Source organism: Rosa rugosa, chromosome 4 (genome assembly GCF_958449725.1).
Source record: "Rosa rugosa chromosome 4, drRosRugo1.1, whole genome shotgun sequence".
NCBI lineage: Eukaryota > Viridiplantae > Streptophyta > Magnoliopsida > Rosales > Rosaceae > Rosa > Rosa rugosa.
The window spans coordinates 17,746,076-17,764,857 of NC_084823.1; the positions used below are offsets into that span (position 1 = coordinate 17,746,076).

The window sequence follows — 18,782 nt, forward strand, 5'->3', positions numbered from 1 at the left end:
CTGTTTGAAGTAGCTATCTATATTGAGAAACTATCTCTAATGTATTTATTCATCATTTCTGGATCATGGTTATATATAAGTCAAGGAACGGGGGATGATTCAGTGCACCGACATAAATGGATGGTTAGATTATAGTAAATACACTCTTAGGTTATTAATAAAAATATTAATTATAAATATCAAAGGTTGAGATTATCTTATAAGTGTTGGGTCATTTGCACCGTCGGTGCATAGAATAATTTTCTGTCAAGGAACTTAATTGTTAGGAGAAATAATGCCAAAAATGAGAAAGACGCGCGATAACTAGTTATTTTCATAGAAGTTGGCCTACAATCATTGAATTTTTAATGAAGCTGCTTCTCGATGATTACAACTAATATTCTTGACCCAATAACAGACAGAATAATGGGTTGCACATCATTCTTGACCTATTAGAAATAGTTAGCACAAACAAACCATTACAATACAATGGTGGATGATCCAGTGTGGATTTTACATGTAGTAAAACTAGCAGCTTTTTTCGTTTTTCGTGATGCACGTTCATCAAAGTTTCATTGTGTTCAAAGTCTTGATACAATGTTTCTGAGGTGAATAGTTATTTCCAAGGAAAAACATGTTAAAAAAGAATTAAGGGTATTCGGCTTGCTTTGGCCTCCTAGCTAGCTAGCTTCAAATCTTGTTCAAATAATTTTACCAGTTCAACTAGGACATACACATTGTGATAATTTAAAAAAAAAAAAAAATTAAAATTATTTTGTGATAATTTTTACAGTAATATTTCTAAAAAAGAAATTTTGATAATAATGCTAGAACTCTTGAAGTAAGTAATGATGACCTCATTTTATTAATGTTCTTAATATTTGATTTACTTTTTTAGCTGCATTTTCTATTTTAAACTCGTTTAGACTTTGATTCTCAAATATTTACTAATTAACTAATTTGAATAATTAATGCAAAGAAGAACATTTCTTTTTTTAATTGAAGGAGGTAAGTCAAATTTATATTTCAGCAAGCAGTACTAGAAACGATACATCTCAGCGGGGCCGATAGAAAGAGTCATCATTTAGAACATACAAATGACCTATTCTAAGAAAACAGAGCTTCGCACTCCCGAGTACACCCACCTTTTAAGAATAATTAAGCACCTTTATTCTAACAAAACCTAGAAACTCTCTTATAATAAATGTGACAATCGAGCGGTCTTGCGACCCAAGGGAAAATTAGACATTGCTAGTTGAGGATGCTGCACCTGCATCCCTTACAGTTCCACCATCTGCACACAGCTCCTCCATATGTTTAGTTTCAGGATCCTTACTACTATGGGCTATAGAGACCCAATCCATCCAGCCCCATAACAAAAGAATAATCCCAGAGCTGCGGCCCACAGGCCAGTTTAAGGCCCAAACGGCCCAACAACTCCAAGCTTCGACTTGAGCAGGGAAAGAAGCTTCCTTACCACCGCACCAGCCATGAACGCTGCCACCAAAGTCACTGCATTCACCCCAAATGCGCTTCATACCGCCGCAACTAGGACACCCGGCGTTCAAGTAGCCATTACCATCCATTTCGAAGTAAGACAGGATCAGTTGCGACTCCGGCAATGGAAAATGAACATTCACTCCACCACCATCATCAAATTCATCCCATACCACCTCCAATAACCGCCGCCACCAAAGATCGGAGCATCCAAAGAATGGGTACACGATCCCATCGGTCTGAGCCTTCGACGAAAGAGATCCTCTCGTCGTCGACCCAGCCGCCATATCTCCAACCAACACAGCCTGGGAACCAGCAAGCACCAGGCAGTCCAACCAAACTTATCGACATCCTTCAGGCTCCCATAAACGAAAGCCAGCAATCTCCCTATCCCAGACAAAATCTGAGACTCCTCTCACACCTTCAGATAGAACAAAGTCCACCCCCAGAGCCTCTCCACTAACAAAGACCAAGAAGGAGGTGGCAAGAAGCAAAGCCAGTCTGACTGACTTTAAAGCAGCCATCAGACGACGACCAGATATAATAGAAAGGTCGAGCCATCTACCAAACCCTAGTAGAGCACGCTAGGTCAAAAAAAAAAACAGAATATTGTTATTGTAATGTTTGCTAAACTTGAAAAAAAATGCCAAGAAATAACATAGTTAAGACATACAATATTTTTTCTCCTTTCTATTGTTTACTGTAAAATTTGTATGGCAAAGACTGAAGTCTCTAATGAAGATCTTTAAAATGAAGACTTTATGAAGATTTTATGAGGACATTCTAATCAATAGTTGTGAGACTCACTTTTTAATTTTTTATATATATATATATATATATATATATATATATATATATATATATATATATATATATATATGTATATGTAGTTAGGGCCCTTCTAGTGAGGGATCTTTTTTTTTGGACATTTTAAGGGATTGCTTATTCGACCAACTTTGCTATCACTACTTATCAACATGTCCACCGTTAAGTTGTTAGGTCTATATGAGTAGATCAATTATGCAGATTTTTAGTCAAATTGATCATCTTTAAGACATTCAAAACTGTGATTTACAATTACAACCATGAACGGTTCAGGTTTGACAGATTTGGTTCGTCCATTGATTTAATCTAGTTTGATACCTTGACGATCACAAATTTGACTGAAAATTTACAAAAGTGATATATTCATTTAATCGAGATGTCGATATATGATCGAAAAGTGATTCCCATTAGAATAGGAACCGTAGTGTATTCAATAAGAATCCGCATTATATATATAAACCCACTTTTTGCGCAATTAGGAAGATTGGCCGCAATATGAGGGGTACCACCCAATTTATCTCTACTACTTATAGGCGGCCGTCCGTCCTACAGCCGCCCCGAAAAGAAAAACCGCAGTGTCTTGAATTAGAATCCTACAGCGATGATAGAATCCCCATAAAAATACCACAGGATCGAGCACCAATGGTTATATCCGGTCAAAGTTTTGGCTAATTGATTAAAATGGGTAGCTCAAACCAAAAAAAAACAAAAATCAAGGTGGGTAGCTCCAGTAGACCTACAGATCTCATTAAACCTGTACCATCAAGTATTGTAGTAAATGTACGAAAATCCTAGCTCAAGTTGTCAAAAGGACGAAGCCAACAGCCAAGTCTGGTAAAAAATCAATGGATGGATTACAGAGGGTCCTACCATTCTACATTTTATTAGTTCACACTTTCAAGGTTGATCAATACTATTCCTTTCTTGACTGCTTCTAAGTTCTCAAATAAATGAATTCAGCCGATCGAATTGGAGTATTGGACAGACAAATTCATGAAAAAATGACAAATAATCCATAATACAAAGTCTAAATATCAATATGAAAATATCGAATATTTTTAAATAAAGATTTTTTATATAACCTAACTAATATGAAATATATTTGTTAATACTTTTTTTTTTAGAGAATCTGGTGAAATCATTATTATCGATTTATCCCTCCATTACTCATTTTAGTACTTCGGTCCATCATTTCACTAAAATAGGTATAAAATGATAAATTAGTCAAATAGGACAAGATTGAGAGAATGAGTTTTCAGATATCTTATTCATCTCACGGTGGATGTATATAAAGAGGATTACAGGAATACAATTGACCTACGTCTCTATTCTCTACCACACATAGAATCGGTAAGTACTAACTACAATATAATTACAATATATTTAATTCCTAATGTTACGCTATGACTCACGCTAACACTCCCCTTCAAGTTGGCGCATACACATCAACCATGTCCAACTTGCTTAGTGAGTCATAAAATGCCTTCCTGGAAACTCCTTTGGTAAGTATATCTGCAAGTTGCTCTTCAGTTGGAACGAAAGGAAAGCTAATGATTTTGACATCTAGCTTCTCCTTTATAAAGTGACGATCAACCTCCACATGCTTAGTATGATCATGCTGTATTGGATTCTGTGATATGTCAATAGCTGCCTTGTTGTCACAATACAACTGCATAGTACTTTTGAGTTTGAAACCCAGATCACGTAACAGATTTTTCAGTCACAGTAATTCACACACTTCGTGGGCCATACCTCCACACTCAGCCTCAGCACTAGATCGTGCCACAACTTTCTGTTTCTTACTCTTCCATGTAACCAAATTACCTCCCACAAAGGTAAAGTAACCTGATGTCGACCTCCTGTTTGTAATATTTCCAGCCCAATCTGTATCTATGAAGCCACAAACCTCAAGGATGTTGTTGTGTTTAGAAAACAGCACTCCCCTTCTTGGAGCTGACTTCAAGTACTTCAAAATTCGCATAACAGCATCCATGTGACTCTCACTCGGGTTATGCATGAACTGACTCACCACTTACTGCATATGCAACATCTGGTCTAGTATGAGCCAAATAAATCAAGCGCCCAACCAACCTCTGATAGCGAGCTCGATCAATAGGTACCTGATCTGGATACTCAGCTAAACAATGGTTCTGCTCAATAAGAGTGTCAATAGGTCTGCAATCCAACAAACCTGTCTCTGTTAGCAAGTCAAGAACGTACTTCCTCTGGCATAGGTAGATCCCTCCTCTTCCCCTGGCTACCTCAATTCCTAAGAAGTACTTAAGTTCACCCAAGTCCTTCATCTCAAACTCAAAGGCTAGCTGTCTCTGCAGTCTCTCCATCTCAACAGTGTCATTACCAGTGATTACCATATCATCCACATAAATAATAAGAGCTGTTACCTTCCCTTGTTGATGCTTGAGGAACAAGGTATGGTCTGAGTTGCTCTGTCTGTAACCAACCTTTTGCATAAACTGTGAAAATCTTCCAAACCAAGCACGAGGTGACTGTTTGAGACCATACAGAGATTTTCTCAATCTGCATACAAAATCACCAGGAGAAGTAACTACATACCTAGGTGGAAGGCTCATGTACACCTCCTCGGTTAACTCTCCATGAAGGAACGCATTCTTGACATCAAACTGTCAGAGTGGCCAGTTTAAACTAGCAGCAAACGAGAGCAGAACCCGAATAGTGTTCATCTTGGCAATAGGAGCAAACGTTTCATTGTAGTCTATGCCATACGTCTGAGTAAACCCCTTTGCAACAAGGCATGCTTTGTACTGATTCACTGATCCATCTACATTATGCTTCATGGTAAACACCCAATGACAACCAACAGCCTTCTTGCCTTGTGGTGGAGGCACAAGTTGCCAAGTATTGTTCTTCTGCAACGCCTCCATCTCTTCCTCCATTGCCTTCCTCCACTTTGGATCCCCCAATGCATCCTGCACTTTGTTAGGTACTGATACAGCAGATATTTGATTCACAAATGATTCATATGACATAGACAACCTCCTAGTAGACATATAATTGGCTACTGGGTATTTTGATTTGGCAGTAAGAGTAGGTTCATATCTTTTGGCTGATTGATCTCGAGTGGTCCTATTTGGTAACACATATTGCCCAACATTAGACTCACTACTGCTAGTACTAGTGGGTGGACATACCTCAAATGAGTGATCTTCAGTACCAGGAAGCTGTGGGTCAGGGGTAGAAGCGATGGTAGGAGGGGCAGTTGTGTCTTCAGCTTCACCTTCAATGATTGAAACTGGTGCCTGGGTGTCTGGAGCTTCTGCGTCTGGAGGTGATGGGTTGATAGTCTCAACCGGATCAGTCAAAAAACCTTTAGCTTGTGTGACTTCTTCCCCGCCCTCCTTTTGATTCCTCTCCCTCTCCATGATACAGCTCTTCAAAATATGAATTCTCCCCCTGAAGAGCTGTATCTGAAGAGGAGAAATAGCTCATGTCCTCAAACAAAGTAACATCCATAGTGACATAGTACTTTCTGGTAGGTGGATGATAACACTTGTACCCTTTCTGAGAACCTCCGTAGCCCACAAACACACACTTAAGCACCCGGGCATCCAACTTAGACCTCTGGTTTTTAGAAATATGGACAAAAGCAACACAACCAAAGACACGAGTTGGGAGATTATGAAATGAAGGTAAGGAGACATGAGATGCAAGAACCTCAAATGGAATTTTTCCCTTAAGGACACTAGATGGAAGACGATTGATAAGATGGGAGGAAGCGTGTACAACATCGCCCCAAAGATACTTAGGCATATGAGCACTAAAGAGAATGGCACGAGCCATATCAAGTAAATGACGGTTTTTCCTTTCGGACACTCCATTTTGTTCTGGTGTTTGTGGACATGTGGTTTGGTGAACAATCCCATGGGTTTTGAAAAACTCTTGGAAAACATGATTAACATATTCTCCCCCATTGTCAGAACGAAGGACTTTAATGGTGCTATGATATTGTGTTTGAACAAGAGTACGAAAAGTTTGAAAAGCTGGAAAGACTTCATCTTTGGTTTTAAGAAGAGCAACCCATGACAATCTCGTACAATCATCAATAAACAACACAAAATATCTCATACCCGATACAGTGGGCTCTCTAGAAGGTCCCCAAACATAAGAAAGAATCAACTCAAAAGGAATAACACTTTTATTAGAAACACTAGGAGAATAAGTAGCACGATGACTCTTGGCCAAAACACATGTTTCACAATGTAAAGCAGACTCATCCACACCAATAAATAGAGCAGGCATGGTTTTTTTCATAAGACTAAAAGATGGATGCCCTAAACGGCGATGCCACAACCAAATTTCACTTAGCTTATTAGAATTCGAAGTCAAAGCGGCGTGGGACTGTGCTCCTGGTTTCTCCCTTGTGTATGTCTGATCCAGATGGAACAACCTGCCCCTCAGATACCCTCGACCGATTATCTCCCTGGTAAGAAGATCCTGAAAAATCACATACATAGGATAAAAGGTTATGGAGCATTTAGACTCAGTATTCAACTGTGGAATAGATATCAAGTGATGAGACAAGTCAGGTACATATAACACATTATGAAGTTCTAAAGTGGGAGTAATACGCACTGACCCTGACCCTAATACAGGAAAAGCCTCACCATTGGCATTGGTCACATAAGACACTGGTGGGGAAAACAATTCAGTAAAATATGATTTATCATAAGTCATATGATCGGAAGCACTAGAATCAATAATCCATGTATCAGAACCAACAAAGTTAGAAACTTTTAAAGTCATACCAATCTTACCACGACCAGCTATAGAGGCTGTAGGAGCAGCCCCACCTGTTGTATGATGATTCTGCCCGGCCACGCCATAGAAGTCTGGTTCTTGGACCAACTGAACCGCAGCTGCCTTCGCCTTAGGATGATAACCTTTCTTTTTAGGGTACCCATTCAGTTTCCAACAAGTCTCTCGAACATGTCCAAGGTCGTTGCAATAACAGCTACTGGTTGCCAATTCTGTTGCATACTGCCAGCTTTGCACATCAACTCATGAACCTGTATAAAATCAGACTCATTTGTATACAGATCTCCCAATGTCTTCCATATTGCTTCAGCAGTCTCACACTCTTCCACCAATTGTAGCACATCTTCAGTCATGGCTTTGAATAAGATTGCCATCACAGACCCATCATCATCCTCCCACTTAGTATAGGCATCCACATCTTCCTCACTAGGTGCTTTGGTTGTTCCAGTCACATGCCCCATCTTGTGTATGCCACGAAGGTGGACAGACATAATCTTCTTCCACGTTCAAAAATTGGTCCCATTGAGTTTCGTACCCCCAAAAGAACCACCGTCTGAACTTCGGACATAAACCTCAACCTTTTGGACCTCATTGATCCTGAAATTCTGACCTTCACTTTCATCACCACCCATCACAACAATACAGTAGCAAAAACACAGAATCACAGAGTATGCAGCGGAATAAAAGGTTAGAAGACTAACAAAAACGTGCAACAATAATTTTTTTTTTCTAGACCTGTTGTACGGGTTGATAGTGACTGAGTGGTATGTGACTTGAGAAGATCGCGATCTGGTAATCAGGGGACGACGCCGACCTGAACTGAGGAAGCCCAACGACGGCGATCTGGTAACCACAACGACGCCGGGGATTGGGTCCGAATGACCAAAGACGGCGGCGGTCTGGGCAAGAGACAAAGCCGGTCTGGACGGGAGAGGAATCCGGTCTGGAAGGGAGACGAAGCCGGTAGTCTGGGCGACAGAGACCAGTGAGCGCTGGTTTGACGCAGTGGACCTGGTTTGGATTGATCGGGAAATGACACAAGGTCGGTCTCTAAGAAGACGAAGACCAGTCTTGATAAATAACAGAGGACAACAAAAACAAACCCAAACAAAAGGGTTTGGTTCTGTATCAATTCCTCGGATTGAGGAAAAGAAAAGAGAACTAAGGAGACAAAGTCCTTTCGGATCTTTGCTCTGATACCAAGTCAAATAGGACAATATTGAGAGAATGAGTTTTCAGATATCTTATTCATCTCACGGTGGAGGTATATAAAGAGGATTACAGAAATACAATTGACTTACGTCTCTATTCTCTACCACACATAGAATCGGTAAGTACTAACTACAATATAATTACAATATATTCAATTCCTAATGTTACGCTATGACTCACACTAACAAAATCACCCTTTTTTTTTTTTTGATCAGGAGTGAGATAGCAAGCCACCTCGGTTACGTTAGCAAGTTAGTAACACACTCACCCAGTCAGTATTTGGACCGAGGTCCATGAGAGTATCCCTGCAAAACCAGACTAATCTCCCGTCGTAGGCGCACGAACTTGAAGGCCCCTCAAACCTACTGGCCACAAACTGGTGGGAGTACTTCGGTCTATCATTCCATTAAAATTGGGATAAAATGATAAATCACCCTTTTTGGTTTAATTTTTTTATTAAACTAAATTAAGCTAAGTTGTAAAAAGAATGGAGGTGATATCCATAACCCTTTGGTGTTAATAATTACTAACCAATAATCATACACCATTTTTTGTTCTAGTTAACACACAAAAGAGTGGGTGATTAGTATTTTTTTTTGAAAGGCGTGTGTGATTAATATTTTTAAAGTAAAATGGTGTGAAAATATCATCTCCTAAAAGAATGAGTTGGAATTGAAAATCGGTGAATATTCAGATTTACCTATTATCTTCATTGATTAATCACATTAATTTAAAAAAAAAATATTATCACATTAGTTGACAAAATTAATATATATTAATATTTCCATGAAAAAGAACCAAACACAAACAGATTTAATAAAATGAATTATCCCTAAAACCCCGAGAAAAGTGAAAAACAGAACTGGGTACTATTTTTATTTTTTTTATGTGTCAAAATATTTTTAAATTAAAGATGTAATATATATATATATATGCAAGTGAGTTGTGACCTTTTGGTAAGTTATAATTTCAACATTGTAAAGGTCATGGGTTCGATTCTCGCTGGCATATGTAAGGATGGGGTGAGCTAAGAGTTTAAAAAAAATTTAAAATATATATTGAATACTATAATTCTAAATATAAATGGAAAGACTATTTTTTCATTGAGATGCTTCTCACGTGAGTGCCACATGGCCGGCACGTAGACATTTTTAATAGAATAATAGACGGAAGTACTAAACAAGTACCATTAGACTCCCTGAAAAATTATATATATAGAAAAATGTATTTGCTGATAATTCACATATCATATGTAGATTGCACCCTCTCAAACAACAGTATACAAATATTTACTCGACCGTTTAATATTTTCATGACAACAACTACTTTTGGTATTAAAATTTGCATATCAATATTACATTTGCATATCCTTGCCATCACGTAGCACGACCCTGTTTAGCAGAAAGGCGGATATTCCTTGCTCATTATCAGACAATCACTTATTCACAAACCTCCTGTGGGGCTAATAGTTTTCATTTCCCATCTCATGGACCGCCGCACTTAAAATTTTCTTGCAAGTAAAAATTGTTTTAACTGCATGACTTGCCTTCTTTCCTATTTGACCTGGCTTGGCTAAAAGGGCCGATATATCAGCCGCCGACTCTCATGTGAGACTGAGTCACTGACTAATAGCGCATTCACAGTAATCATAATCATTTCCAACTCACTCTCTTTCTTAACATATTCACATGCACACCCAACTTGGAGGACACCCAATTGATCCAACAGAATAAACCCTGCCTCACCTACACCCATTAGAAAATCTCTCTCATCTTTCACGGACTCGTTTAAGCTCTTCAGGAATAAAATTTCAATAACAATAGGACGAGTGCCAGAAAGGAAAGGAAAAGGGAAAAACCCTCCCAATCCAAAACCCCAATTCCTTAAAAGTAAAAATATATTCTCTCTGCCAAAACCCGCCAAATCCAAAACCCCAATACATTAATGGAGCTGAGCTAGCTAGCTTCAACTTGTTTCCCTTTTTTCCTTCTCAATCAAACTTCCGTATGCTTCACGGGCTGCTAAAAAACAACTGTATCTTAATTTTCGAACTAACCACACCCAATTCGTTTTAATTACCTCCTTAACGATCTACATTAATGAAAGCCTACGAAATGTATTATATATAGTAGTTAACCCTACGAACTACGAAGCCATTTTTCTTCCTCTTCAAAGTTCAAACTCTCTGAAGGCCACAACTTCAATGGCCTCCTTTTTTTTCTTTTCCTCTGTTCAGAACAGAGTACTTCAAAACAGAGCATTGCCGAAGGCCTTGCTCTGTTTCACTCTCTGTTACATACTGATGTTATCTTTCTGTATGAGCTCAGTTTCCGGCCAGTCATTTGCCTGCGGTGACGGTGCCAGCAGCTTCCCGTTCTGCGACAAGTCGTTGGCGGCCGATGCACGGGTGGCGGACCTCGTGCAGAGGCTGACATTGCAGGAGAAGATTACGTTTCTGGTGAACAGTGCTGGCAGTGTGAGCAGGCTTGGAATACCCAAGTACGAGTGGTGGTCGGAGGCTTTACACGGTGTGTCGTACGTCGGCCCCGGGACCAAGTTTTCGAATGTCGTCCCCGGAGCTACCAGCTTCCCTCAGCCCATTTTGACCGCAGCGTCGTTCAACAACTCTCTCTACGAAGCCATCGGAAGGGTAAGCATTCTAGTTGTTCATGTTCATGTATTGGGAATTATGATTCAGAAAAGTTATTAGTTTCATTGTTAATGTCACCATTAGAGTCAATACTCGTTTGAATTTATTCCTGTGGTGCTTATTCTGATTGCTCCGTGGATGTAGACAGACACAAAGGCAAACATTACAGAATTAACGGACTAGGAAAATACTTGTGGCATTTTTTTTTACTTGTGGCATTGTTTTAAATATGCAACCACAATATATCCTTATCGAGAAAAACCTTTACAGCTACTGGACCCAAAGCATGGGTCAGTGCTCTGTCCTTTTCATGTTTTGAGTTAGAAGCAAGTAAGAAAGAGACAGAGAGAAATGAGAAGAAGGGTATTGTTATTCATGATTGTACTAATAAGGCAAGTGGATGGAGAACAGTTGTTAGGGGTTGGTTGTTTCAATGAGGGCCATCTTTCTTCTGCTTTTTACTATTAAATGATTTGACTTGTGTTTAGGGTTTCGGCCACCGTACCTTGTAGTTTAAGTAGTTGTTGGAAAGCTAATGTTTTTGGGTCACAGGTTCTTCAAGCACAATGACTTTTAGGGGAATCCAGCTTGCAGAGAAAGAAAACTACAAGAGTTTTAAAGTCTTATGTTTTGTAGTGAAACACTTATGGAGTGACTAATACGGGCCAAACTTACTTGAGGTTGATGAGAATTTAAGAAGGTAATTAATCACTTTTGTATTTACCATATGCAGGTGGTGTCAACTGAGGCCAGAGCAATGTACAATGTGGGATTGGCAGGATTGACATTCTGGTCCCCAAACATTAACATTTTCCGAGACCCGAGATGGGGAAGAGGCCAAGAGACTCCGGGAGAAGACCCATTGCTCACGAGTAACTACGGATCAGGATACGTTAGAGGTCTTCAACAAACCGATAGCGGAGACAAAAATAGGCTTAAAGTTGCAGCATGTTGTAAACATTATACAGCCTATGATTTGGACAATTGGAAAGGAACTGACAGATACCATTTCAATGCAGTGGTAAGTACATGAGTTGGTTCAATCTTCTTGATGTGTCAATTTATTTCGAGTACTAACATTTGACATTGTCATTAGGTAACAAAACAAGACATGGATGATACATTTCAGCCACCATTCAAAAGTTGTGTTCTTGATGGGAATGTTGCTAGTGTCATGTGTTCTTACAACCAGGTTAATGGAATACCAACCTGCGCAGACCCAAACCTTCTTTCTGGGGTTATCCGAGGCGAATGGAAGTTGAATGGGTATGTATGTCTCCTTTCTGGTATATGATTTGTGTATTCGCAATGAGAATCAGTGTTAACTTTACATGGATATTGAATTAATGCTGCAGATACATAGTCACTGATTGCGATTCAATAGATGTGTACTACAAGAACCAACACTACACCAAGACACCAGAAGAGGCTGCAGCTAAGGCTATATTAGCAGGTGATTATATTCTATTAGTTGTTCATAATGTGATTGAGCATTGAGATAAATTTCCCTTATATCCCATATATCTTATATCATTTGAGAAACAATCTATCTTAATCATGACTAAACTAATTTTATTTCCCTTCACCTTCGAATTTGAGGGTGGGACTTGCATTGTCTGCTTCCAAGGAGCTAATTTCGCCTCATCCCTTATTTAATTATTAAAAAAAAAAATCATGACTAAGCTATTTGCTTCTGGTTTAAATTCACAGGTTTGGATCTAAACTGTGGATCATTCTTAGGACAGTACACAGAAGGAGCAGTGAAAGGAGGACTTGTGACTGAGGCAGCCATTGACAAGGCCATCACAAACAATTTTGGCACATTGATGCGTCTAGGCTTCTTCGATGGTGATCCAAGCAAGCAACCATATGGAGATCTCGGTCCAAAGGATGTGTGCACTCCACAGAACCAGGAGCTGGCACGTGAAACAGCGAGACAAGGGATAGTGTTGCTGAAGAACACTCCAGGATCACTGCCTCTGTCTCCCACAGCCATCAAATCCTTGGCAGTTATAGGTCCCAATGGCAATGTCACAAAGACTATGATTGGAAACTACGAAGGTACATGTAATAAAACAATCAAAGGACTAGAATGCATGTCACATTTATTCTGACACTATCTTGGTTGCAAAATTTTGCAGGCACCCCTTGCAAATATACAACTCCTTTGCAAGGCCTAACAGCCGTAGTTCCAACAACATTTGTGGCCGGGTGCGTTGATGTGGCTTGTGGCACTGCCCAGGTAGATGATGCTACCAAGTTAGCAGCCGCAGCAGATGCAACTGTACTTATAGTGGGTGAAAATCAATCAATTGAGACTGAAAGTCATGATAGGATCGACCTCCATCTTCCAGGACAGCAAACTCTTCTAATAACTGAAGTAGCGAAGGCTTCTAAAGGACCTGTAATCCTTGTCATAATGTCTGGAGGAGGGTTCGATATTACCTTTGCGAAAAATGATGATAAAATTACAAGCATTCTATGGGTTGGTTACCCTGGCGAAGCTGGTGGAGCTGCCATTGCTGACGTGATTTTTGGCTTTTATAATCCAAGTAAGCTATAAGCTCTTATTGAATAAGTCATTTAAATGCAATTTAAACAACTTGAATAAGTCCCTATGTTAATGCACAACATTCCTCATTTATCAAACATCAGAAACTCATAGATGACTGCTACTACTGCAGGTGGAAGACTACCTATGACGTGGTATCCTCAAGCTTATGTAGACAAGGTCCCTATGACAAACATGAATATGAGACCAGATCCTGCAAGTGGTTACCCGGGCAGGACTTACCGGTTTTACACTGGTGACACGGTTTATGAATTTGGATACGGAATAAGCTACTCCACCTTCAATCACCGCCTAGTTCGAGCACCGAAGCAAGTATCCATTCCCTTAGAGGAGGATCATGTATGCCACTCATCAAGTTGCCAATCACTTGATGTTGTAGAAGAAAGGTGTCAAAATCTAGCTTTCGATATCCATTTGGGGGTGAAAAACATGGGCAAAATGAGTGGAAGTCATACAGTCTTATTGTATTCGAGTCCTCCATCTGTGCACAATTCTCCTAAAAAGCACTTGTTGGGATTTGAGAAGGTGTTCCTTAGCTCTCAGGGTGAAGCATTGGTCAAGTTCAATGTGGATGTTTGCAAGCACTTGAGTGTAGTTGATGAGCTAGGAAGTAGGAAAGTTGCTTTGGGAGATCATGTACTACATGTGGGAGACTTGAAACAGACATTGAGTGTGAAGATTTGAAATAAGTCTTCAAGTCCTCTGCTTCGATTGTGATTCTTAAGACAAATGGAAAATTTGAGCTTTAAATAAGTTGAGAGAGTTTGTCAAAGGTTCTCTCTTTGGGCCAAGCCAAGTTGTTCAGAATCAAAAAAGAAGAAGAAATATCATAGAGAAGTTCAGATAGTATTCAAAACTTTCTTGTTTGTTTCTTAATTTTCTTTGTTATTGCCTAGCCAAATAGTTCAGAAATAACCAAAAATAAATAATAAACAAACTATAAAAAAATGTTGAAAGAATTCAAAATTACCCAGCTTCCAAAATTGACAGAACTTCCTGGATTACAAAGGTGCAACATGAACACTAAGAATGGAAGAATTCACCACATTCACATGCTGTTTATCAGTTGGTTAATTATAAAACATCATGATGAGTAAAAAATAAAAAATTGACAAAACTGTTTGAGGAAATAGAATGCTAGAGAATGATTGTATCTATTCATTGATAATAGGAGCCTTATATATAGGGATTACATGGTACAAATCTTGAAGTACAAGGATTCCTAATTTAACTTGATTTGGGAATCTAGAATCTTCTCTCCTATTACAACAATAGAATTAACCCTAGTTTGACCGGCACACCAATAGTCAATATTCTTCAACACTCCCCCTTGTGCCGCTCAAACTTGGTGATGACACTTTGATCGTTGCCTCGTTAAAAAACCTTGCTCGAGTAATAAAAACCCTGTGGGACAAAAACAACCTCGAGGAGGAGAAAAATAGTACAACACGTCCTTCACTCTTCGAGATCAAACATGTAGACATCATTCCTCCCCCTGACGTCGACATCTCCCCCTGATTGCTACAATCATGGGAGTTCGGATAACTTTCTCAATCCGATGCTCTACACATGTTTCTCAAAGGTGGATTTAGGTAACGATCGACTTAGTGAATAAGTCTGGTGCATTATCCTCTGATCGGATTTGATTCACTTCAATCTTTAGAAGTGCTTGTTGTTGCTGATTGTAAAAGAACTTAGGCCATATATGCTTGGTGTTATCGCCCTTGATGAAACCTAACTTCATTTGTTCAATACAAGCTGCATTATCCTCATAAATACATGTAGGTTCATCCGTGGTAGACTTCAAACCACAAGTTCCTCGAATATGTCTAATTACAAACCTTAGCCATATGCATTCACGCACAGCTTCATGTAGAGCAATAATCTCTGCATGATTCGAGGAAGTAGCAACAAGAGTCTGTTTTGTAGACCTCCAAAATATCACAGTGCTTCCCATGGTAAAAACATAATCAATTTGGAAGCGACTTTTTTGAGGGTCAGAGAGATACCCTGCATCAGCAAAACCCATCAAAACATCACCATTGTTTTGATTTAAGGGAGGAGGGTGAGGCCGGCCATCCTTGGTGGCGATGGTGGCGCCAGCGGCGGCAATGTTGCCAGCTATGGCGGTATGGACGGCAGCGCTATACCTAATGGGGTCCGATCCCATTCTTCAGTCATTTTTGTAAGGATAAAACAAGCCCATATCAATCATACCTTTTAAGTATCGAACGATTGTCTTTACACCAATCTAATGGCGGCGTGTTGGCGCAGAACTATGTCTAGCTAACAAGTTCACTGCGAATGAGATGTCCAGTCTTGTGCATTGAGCTAAGTACAATAACGTGCCTATTGCACTTAGATAGGGCACTTCGGCCTCTAATAACTCTTCGTCCTCATCTTTTGGATGAAACAGATATTTTCCGGGCTTAAGACTACGGCCAATCACGGGAGTAGTCACAGGCTTTGCTTTATCTTCATTAAAGCGCCTTAGTAATTTTTGAGTGTATGCTGACTGATGGATCAAAATTCCTTCACTACAGTGCTCGAGTTCTAGTCCAAGACAAAACCGTGTTTTCCCAAGATCTTTCATCTCAAATTTGGATTTCAAGTACTTAGCAGTTTCCTTTAACTCATCTAGAGTTCCAATTAGGTTCATGGCATCAGCATAAACTGCTACCATTGCAAATCCGGAACTTGTCATTTTAATGAACACGCATGGGCATGTTTCATTGTTGTCATATCCCTTCCCAAGCAAGTAGTCACTTAGACGGTTATACCACATCTGTCCGAATTGTTTTAATCCGTATAGTGAGCGTTTTAACCTTATTGAAAACACGCTCCATGGTTTAGAGCCACTTGATTTGGGTAATTGAAGTCCATTTGGTACCTTCATAAATATCTTTGAATCTAGATCCCCATAGAGATATGCTGTAACCAAATCCAAAAATTGCATGTCAAGGTTTTGGGAAACTACCAAACTGACAAGGTAGCGTAACGTTATTACGTCTATTACGCGAGAATATGTCTCCTCGTAGTCGATTCCAGAGCGTTGTGAGAAACCTTGCTCCACAAAGCGGGCCTTATATCAAACAACCTCATTTTTGTCATTACGTTTTCTAACAAAGACCCATTTATGGCCAACGGGTTTTACAGTTGGGGGTGTCAGCGTTATAGGCCCAAATACCTGTCTCTTTGCTAGTGAATCTAATTCAGTCTGGATCGCATTTTTCCATTTAGGCCAATCCATTCTTCGTCGACATTCTTCAACAGAGCGAGGTTCGGTATCATCATACTCTGTAGTTCCTTTTGCAATAGAATATGCAAAGGCATCATTAATAGTAATAGAGTTTCTATTCATCGTCTCATGTACACTAGTGTAATTCATGGAAATCTCTCTATTCTATGGAATTGGTTCTAACATTGGAGCGTCCCGCAATGATGTCTCTTGGACATAACCATAATCTGGAATATTCTCATGAGACGGATTATTTATATCAATGATTAATGGATCGTTTTGTGCCAAACTCGCTTTCTTTCTTGAGCGAGAATCCATCGAACCTTTGGGCCTAGTCATAACGTCACCATAGGATGGGACGTTGGCGCCATGCTCAGTCTCTCTTGAGGTGGTGTCATGTCCTCTAATTCTAGGGACATCAATCTTGCAGGCACGTTTGCAATAGGTATGTGTGATCTCGTCACTTTAGCGATATCAGTAAACATATCAAGCATCGAATCTGCTACGTTATGAAGATCAAGAATTTTCCGCACTTCAATTTCGGACTATGCGGTTCGGGGATCAAGATGAGAAAAAGTGGGGATAGACCACGACAATTCATGTCGTTCCTATTGAACATTTGTGTTCTTATCTCTAGCTCCCTAACGACGGGAAGACTATCTCATCAAAGTGACAATCCGAAAATCTAGCGGTAAAGAGATCGCCTGTCAAGGGTTCTAAGTAGCAGATAATAGTTGGAGAGTCATATCCAACATAAATGCCTAATCATCATTGAAGACCCATTTTGGTGCGCTATTGCGGCGCAATTGGCATATAAACTACACACCCAAATATGCGTAAGTGTGAGACATCAGGCTCATATCTAGTAACCAACTGGGACGTAGAGAATGGCTGAGTGGCAGTGGGTCTCAGACGAATAAGCACAGTTGCATGCAATATTGCATAGCCCCAAGCAGAAATAGGGAGATTGGTGCGCATAACCAATGCTCTAGCAACCATTTGAAGTCGTTTAATGGCAGTTTCTGCGAGACCATTTTGGGTGTGAACATAAGGAACTGGATGTTCAACTTCAATCCTAATGGACATGCAATAATCATCAAAAAAAATTTATGTAAACTCCCCATTATTGTCAAGACGTATTGACTTAATATGATGATTAGGGTAGTGAGACATTAACTTAATAATTTGTGCTAGGAGTTTAGCAAATGCAGCGTTTCTGATCGACAATAGCATGACATGTGATCAGCGTGTCAATGCATCACCCAACACTATAAAATATCTACATGGTCCGCAAGGCGGTTGAATAGGTCCACAAATATCACCTTGAATTCTTTGTAAGAATGAAATATTTTCTTTAGTGTCCTTTGCATAGGATGGTCCCGATCATAATTTTGCTAACGAGCAGGCTTTGCAGAACAAATGATGGGCTTTAGAAGCAACCAATGAGGATTTTGGTTGAGTCATGAAGTCACAATTGACTTTCAAAGTAGAAAAAGGGGTCAAAGAGGCACTTGTGGCGTCAAAGCCACCTTTGGGATGCTGGGGGTAGGCGGCGCCGGCCTTGAATGGCCTGACTTGCATAGGTTTGGCGCCATGAGGCATATGTGCTTCTCTTTGAACCGACTTTTGGTTTTTACTTATTTGCGTTCTGAAAAATTGATGTCCATGTGAAGTCTTTAATATACGGATCATCATATTACGACCTGGGTGTCCCAGACAGTCTTGTCAAAGTCTATATGTGTCGGAATCCCATAATTCATCTCTCATGACATGGTTAGACTCAATGATTAGAATAGTGGTTGCATACAACCCACTAGAACGACACATAAGTTTCTCTAATGCTCGTTTATGTCCGTAGTCATTAGAGGTGATGCAAAGGAACTCTTGTCCATTCTCACAATGTGTTTCCACATAAAAACCATTGTCTCTTTTATATTTGAAGCTCAATAGGGTTCTTCCAACCCTAGAAGCATATAGAGCTTCGGTTACATTAATATTCGTGCCATTTGGCAACA

The 18,782-nt window shown here is 39.7% G+C and overlaps 1 protein-coding gene across 1 annotated transcript; it reads left to right on the forward strand.

Moving 5' to 3' along the window:
• The first annotated feature begins 10,137 nt into the window (after positions 1–10,137).
• Positions 10,138–14,405, forward strand: LOC133745526 (beta-xylosidase/alpha-L-arabinofuranosidase 2-like). Its single transcript, XM_062173610.1, has 7 exons — positions 10,138–10,957; positions 11,691–11,978; positions 12,054–12,223; positions 12,313–12,410; positions 12,668–13,018; positions 13,099–13,509; positions 13,642–14,405. Exons 1-7 carry the CDS (start codon positions 10,511–10,513, stop codon positions 14,211–14,213), a joined length of 2,337 nt encoding a protein of 778 aa, XP_062029594.1. The 5' UTR covers positions 10,138–10,510; the 3' UTR covers positions 14,214–14,405.
• The last annotated feature ends 4,377 nt before the right edge of the window (positions 14,406–18,782 follow it).

What these genes read in the sequence shown, in the direction of transcription:
- LOC133745526 (XM_062173610.1), top strand. Translation starts at nt 10,511, where the DNA reads ATGGCCTCCTTTTTTTTCTTTTCCTCTGTTCAGAACAGAGTACTTCAA. An exon ending in TCTACGAAGCCATCGGAAGG is followed by an intron (nt 10,958 to 11,690) that starts GTAAGCATTCTA and finishes TACCATATGCAG; the next exon opens with GTGGTGTCAACTGAGGCCAG. An exon ending in TATGATTGGAAACTACGAAG is followed by an intron (nt 13,019 to 13,098) that starts GTACATGTAATA and finishes AAAATTTTGCAG; the next exon opens with GCACCCCTTGCAAATATACA.